Source organism: Macadamia integrifolia, chromosome 5 (assembly GCF_013358625.1).
Source record: "Macadamia integrifolia cultivar HAES 741 chromosome 5, SCU_Mint_v3, whole genome shotgun sequence".
NCBI classification, from domain to species: Eukaryota; Viridiplantae; Streptophyta; class Magnoliopsida; order Proteales; family Proteaceae; genus Macadamia; species Macadamia integrifolia.
Window position 1 is genome coordinate 7,905,095 of NC_056561.1, and position 6,862 is coordinate 7,911,956.

The 6,862-nt window shown below is 36.0% G+C and overlaps 1 protein-coding gene across 1 annotated transcript in view; it reads left to right on the forward strand.

The window, feature by feature from the left end:
- Window positions 1-4,725, forward strand: part of LOC122079209 — a 38,619-nt gene extending 33,894 nt beyond the window's left edge. Inside the window, exons 4-5 of the mRNA XM_042645476.1 lie at window positions 4,287-4,342; window positions 4,445-4,725. Of these exons, the coding sequence (XP_042501410.1) occupies window positions 4,287-4,342; window positions 4,445-4,523 (135 nt within the window). The 3' untranslated portion in view covers window positions 4,524-4,725. The remainder of the gene's footprint in view (window positions 1-4,286; window positions 4,343-4,444) is intronic.
- The last annotated feature ends 2,137 nt before the right edge of the window (window positions 4,726-6,862 follow it).

Here is a 6,862-nt window from a genome sequence, read left to right on the forward strand (position 1 = left end):
AAAAAAAAAAAAAAAAAAAAGAAGAAGAAGATAGTGTTACACTTACACTGTACTAGTAATTTTAATTTCCAAAGTTTAAAAGGGCATTTACAGATGATCATATATACTGGTTCATATTTTTTGTGGGAGCATGCGAAAAGAATGTTACTCTATCTTTAAAATTCAATATACAAGAATGGCTATGGATGTGGAGGAGCTGGATGTTAGGCAAAGATCCATGATGCCGACTCTGTTTAGGTGGGATGGCCCGGAGGTGTTTCATTGCCTTGTTTCTTCATCTTTTCCCTTTTCCCTTTTTCCCTTTTTCCCTTTTTTCCTTTTTTTTTTTTTTTAACAGATCCATGTAGCCAACCCCATTCAGTCGAAAAAGGCTGAGTTGTTGTTGTTGTTATGGATGTGGAGGAGCTGGCTCATATCTGACACTGATAACCATGTTATGTTTCTCTGACAGATTTTCTTTGGGTAAAATGGGTCCAGGCGCATTCAGAAATGATTCTTCTTCTTCTTTTTTAATGGAGGTCAACTGTGGCTGTCAGTCCTTGTAGGCTGTTAACTGGTGCATTTGGAACTATTAACTATCTTTCTTGATCTTGAGGGCTATTTATAACAATTTGTGGTTTTAAATTTTCTTTTGAGGTTGGATTCGTTTGGTGTTTCCTTTTTTTTTTTCTGGGTGAAAAATCCCTCCCCCGCCCTCCTTCATAGTTGTCAAGGCGCTGCCTTGGCGTCTAGGTGGTTTGCTTGCGTCCTAGGCGACTATTACCATATTGCATTGCATATCGCCTTATATTTTGGCACTTATTTATGGCAAATATCATTTAAGTAATTATATTTGTTAGATATTATTCATAAATAAGCAAATGCCCCCTATTTGAATCCAATAAATAATAGTTTAAAAATCAAATTCCAAAAGGATAAAAAGTTAACCCCCCAGTCCAAGAACAAAAGCTGGGTTTTTGGTTGTGGGAGCGATTTTCAACTTTCAAATGCTGGGGTTTCTCTCAATTCTTAGTTTTTTATAAATCTTATCATGGTAAAACATTGCTAAAACCAAAAGTTCGGTAAAGTAATCTTTTGTTTTGATGCCCATAAAAATATTTTCATTCAAGCAATTTTAACAGCATCCGTGCAATTTAAAATAAGTTTGACTAGAACATAACTTTGTCATTACAACGCAATTTTAAGTAATCTTCGACTTATTGGAAAGCTGACTTTGTTTTATACTTAATGCAAAAAGTCTCATGTAAAAATAAAATCATTTGACCAGTCAAACTTATTATAGAATAAGAGCATTTCTATAAATGTTGATTTTTTATGACTTAATGTGATTTAATGCTGATTTCTTATTATTTGATTTGGCTTTATGTTGATTTTTGATGGCTTGATGTGGCTTAATTTTGATTTTTATGATAAAAGGTATATGTAGCATACTAAATAATGTTAGAAAAGAGGAAAAATAAAAAAGAACACTTGGTCGCCGTGGTCGCCTTAAGGCAGGGGCCTTGTCGCTTAAGCGCTTAGGCAGCCCTCCAACGTCTTGGTTTGCCTTGGCGCTATGACAAGTATGCCCTCCTTTACTCTTATCTCTCAGAAGAGTATTTGTTAATTGGGAATGTTGGCAGGCTAGGGAACACGTAGACCTCCCTCGAACAATTGTGATGTCTATGCCTGTCTTGATGAGATCATCCACCAGTTCATTTGCAGCTTTTGATTTATATTGAAATTCAAAACCCACAGCTTCCCTCTCAAATCTGATTTATGTCATCCACCAGTTCATTTGCACTTGTTGGTTTTCGTTGAAATTCAAAACTCACTTGACTTGCAAGATTTCGTATAGTCTTATTAACTGAGTATAAAGCCACAGCTCCCCTCTCAAATCTGATTTCCATTTAATTAGGTTTGGCCAAGTAGAAGAAACCCAACTCAACTACTCTCATTGAGCTGTTTATTATTTTCGCTCTAAAACTTTGATTAACAAACAGTTTCGAATATGGATCCACTGAGATTCACTCCAACTTGTCCAGCACTTTTTTCCTAGGTCATCCTTCTAAACCTCTTTAATTATTCTTGCTTTCCTTTAAAGTGTTCCTTGGTTGAAATTTCAGTCAACAACTGTTTGAAAGAGTTCCAAAATTTGTGTTCTTGTGGTTGACTATTAGATGATATTTTCTACCTCTTGAATTGAGCTTCTGCATCTCTATGACTCATATATTTTAGATTCTAATCTAACGTTTAAGCACTTTTTTTTTTTTTTTTTTTTTGTTACCATTAAGTAGTTTGATGCTAGTAGATTGTCTTCTTACCTATGCCATGTTTTTAACTTGGTTATTGAAGTTGACTAATAACTATTTCTCGAGTCCTGTCTTGGCTAAAGTTCGTGCTCAATCTGTTCATCTGTAGCAAGTAGCTTAATTTTTATATGTAGTTGAACTGGACTATCCTGGGATATAAATCTGCTATATATGATTAAATGAAGAAATATATTACTGAGGCAATGCTTACATTGTGAAAATTAATTGGGTTTATCAACTGTTGGCTCCTAAAGATTACACTTTTTGTGTACTAGTACATTTGAGAAATTATATCCTTGATAATGCAATCACAGATGCACTTACTAAAAAAAAAATATGTTAAAAACTTATAAATTAGTCTCATGCTTTCTCATTATCTAATAATGGTTACCTCTATGAATTTGGGATTCTTGTTTATTTCTTGTATGTATAATTGCACGATATTAAATTGAACCCATCTTGGTGGAAAGAAAAGTAGTGTTTTTTTAATGGTGGCTGGTGTAATGGTTCCTAAAAAGAATGAATGTGGTTCGTTAGGTGGAGTTTCACCCTCTCAATTTCCAGTTTTTTCATACCTTGATTTCTTAAATTCAAGGAAAGAGTAAGTACTCCTTTTTATTTCTTCAAACCTCCAACACTATTTTAGGAATTTATGATCTCCAACTTATCTTTATTAATGCACCCTCACTCTTGTGCATTTATTTCATGTGCGTATTTTTTAAAATTAGGGCTTGAAATGGTGGACATCTAAATCAGAGATGCTGTTCAGAATCCTGATAGAGCTGAATCCTTCTCAGCACCCTTATCTGACCGAAGACCTGAATTCATGGTTTAATGTGTGTTTGGCTTGGATGTTCATGTTTTGGTGTCTATGCTTTCTATATGGCCATGTATGTAAGCATCCAGAACCAAGCAAGATCTACCAGCAATTACCAGTTCCTGAATCCTACATTGATCTAGATTATATCAGATGCTAACTGTGAACTAACCTTATTTTTGGTCTACTGATCTCATTTAAGATTCAGAGCCTGTAAAATGGATATGGATCAGACTGAGTTGACATTAGTGTCTTGCATTTGGTGCCAATACACTAAAGGCGGCCAGTGTTGACCAGGTTGGCTCTTATTTGACCTGACATTCCAGCTTAATGTTTCATGGTGGGAATGGGGTTCATTTCATCCTAGGTTATTAGCAAAACTCTGTGAACATACATCTTTAAGCCATCAGTTTTAAGGCTTATTGACGGAGATGGCTGGCTCTGTGAGGTTTCCAAGGGTCTCTGAAAGGGAAGGGAGAGGGGAGGTCACAACAGTAAGCCACAAACAAGGTTTGTTTTGGGGCTTAGGTTTGAGTGTTTGACCTTTGTATTTGGCAACTCTTTTGGTTTTTAATAGTAAATTGTCTCATCTCATCCGTGGATATATGTGAGCTTTCTGAATCACAATAAGCCTTGGTTTGTTTGTGAGCTTGATTTTAGTTGTGGCATTATTATTCTTCTTGATTCCTTTTTTTTGGGTGGGGGGGGTAGAATTATTCTTCTTGATTCAATTGTGTGGGTGCATTTCCCAGTGCCACAGACATAGTTCAAAATTCCAAAATCTCGGCAAAATGCACTGTTTTGGTCGAAATTCCGCTAATTTCGGTCTGACTGAAAAGAGACCAAAATGCGAGTTTTTGAACCTTGGCCAGAGATTCAATGATCCATGGTAATATTATTATTGTTGTTTAGTTTGATCTTTCTTGGATAAGGCTGAGTTGTCGATATCATTGTTGTTTCGTAGAAAACCTCACACACAAGATGCGACCACTAGAGTAGCTGTCAAGGGGCTTATTGATTGGAGATTTTATGTATTTTACTGACAAGTTCTGGCTAGAGAAGTGGAGTGTTTTCTTCAACTTCACTTTTATTTGCAAATTTATGGATCATTTTCAGACTCCCTCTCCCCCCAAAAATGGCTTCCTAATGATTCTTCTGTGGGCTGTGGTGTTGTGCAGTTATACAAATCTCAAGGGAATGTTATTCTTTGTGCAGCTGCATGCCTCCTTTATTGGTATTTGTTGATTGCATTGTGCTTATCTTACATTCTCACTTGTGTTAATTTTATATCCATGTGGTATTTATGTTAGGACGTGTGTATTTGATTCTGGTGTAGGTGTGTGCACCGCTACTGTAAATACTACCAGGAGATCCAGAGATTGGAGGGAGTTGTGAAGAAGTACAAGGAACAGTAGTTTGCTGTGCCATTGTTTCTTTTGAATGAGTTGGGAGATAAATCCTGTACTCTCGCTATAACTACTTTGTAGACTCTTATGTAGAAGTAACTGTGATGCCATGGAACTTCCATCTTTTGCTGCAATCAACTCCATATGTACTTGTACAATGTTGAGAATCATCATAGTATATTGATCTTACTTCGGGATTTAAGTTTACAAATTCCATTTCTTCCTTGATGTTAAAACACTACTGTATGTTCTAGTTTATTAAAAACTTAGGCAAGGCTCTGAATTCTGATGGAGAGAGATTTCATTGTGTGCTTTGAGTGTGGCAATTTGTTTGGTTTTGGTTTTTTGGTTAATTCAGGAATCAGGATACAATATTTACAAATTGAAACCGAATAATTTTCATAGCGGTTCAATGTTATTCGGTTTTTTCTGTATCTAGTTTCATTCATTGCGAATTCCGTTTAAGTGGAATGATCTGTTGAAACAAATAAAGTTGACAACCTCTTGAAGATATAGTCCCACAATTTCAATTGTGATACCTAAACTTTTTGTTACATACCAAAGTCCAATCAAAGCCATTACACTATAAAAAACTTTGCAAAGACACCATTAAGCCCTATAAATATCAAATATCTTCAAAATACCTCTTATTTGATTAACAAGTGAGCGCTCTAAAACAAAAGAAGAATAAAACTGCAGAAGATAAGGGGAAATTTGATAGTTGAAGATAAAAGATAAAGACGGAAGAGACGAAGTGAAAATTGAAATCTTAGAACTTATGGTTTAGCCATTTAGAGTTTAAAATACTTTGGTTGGGTTCAGGTTTACTTTATGTGGGTGACACCCCATTTTCTTTACAATGTCAGCCAGATGCCTAGAACAAACAGTTTTAGTCTAATACTTAATCAAACCGAGTCGAATGGAATTTCAATTTGTAAAACCAAAATCAAACCAAAAAATTGCAGTTCCATTTTTTTGAGAATCAGACTGAATTAGAAATCAGATTCACCCAATTTTAATCCAATTATCTCAATCTGCAATCAATTCCGAGTCTTAAAACTATGCCTGCAGGTAGCTCATCTACATTCCTACAGGCTATCCTTCACCCTCATTTTAACAACCCTTTTGTCTTAAGTTCAAAATTTTAAAACATCAAAATGGCTAGTTGTTGAATTCTGACTGGTAGGAGAATAGGGGATACTCTACTCTCACGGATTATACCTTACTTCTGTTGACAACTTGTGTGTTCATATTAACTTTTAAATCATTTTAGTAGTAGAAAGAGAAGAAAATGAATTCAAAAGTTTAGCCTTTGAATATTTTGATCGTATGTGTTTTTTTACTGTTACATGAAAAGAACAAAGGTGGATGAAGAGCTTGAGACAGAATGTTTCCAAGTCTTTGTGTGGCTAGTTTCAACAGAAGAGGGATGGGTCAAACAATGGAATATATTTGAGTGCACGCACACATGCATGTGATGTGATTTGCGTCGCCCACCTCTCTGTGTTGAGTCCATTTAGGATTATCCAGATAATGTAGCAAAAGTACAAGTCAATCGCTCACTTCATTGACTTTGTTAAAGATGCCCATCTTAGCATAGTGCTTAGCTTGTTACAAGGTCACAATCAAACCCGGAGTCGAGATCTGGAAGTCCTGGCCGCAATCGGTGAGAAATAGATAAAAATCGGCCCAAATATGCTCCAGGGGATCGGCCAGAAATGGGCGATTCGATCCCAATTTTTGAAACTGTGGTCACAATTCCATTGGTTCAACAGCCATTTAGCTACTCAAATTTTAGCCCTTGGCAACTATGGAACTACCTCAACTTCTATTAATGTGGGATGATTTTAAACTCAATTTTCAATCTTTCCCTATATTTGTTTTTTGAGCTCATATTTAATTAGGCCATAACAATCCTGATTCTTGATTCCGCTGATTCCTATTCCGTGGGAAAAAGTAAAGCTTAATCTCTCCATGGTAATTTATTAGTAGAAGGCTTAGGTTATGACTTGATCCAATAGAGTTAGAACACACAATATATCTGGGGAGAGCTGCTCTGCGAAGCTGGGCATTCAATGTACTTTTGGAGGGTGATCTATGATCAGCTTGAGCACCGGGAGAGGAAGGAGAGTGGTGAGTCTTTAAAGAAGGAGAGAGGGAGTAATAGGCAACCTTAATATATTGCTCATAAACCGCCAAGTACCAGTTTCACAGGAATGAATTATGTTTGGCAAATCCGATTTGATTTCATGCTCCCTGGTAAGAATGAGTTTCGTTCTAGTGTCCGAAAATAATATTCTAAAGCTTTCGTATGTTCTCCGTTATTTGTGTGGATAAGGCCTATGTCA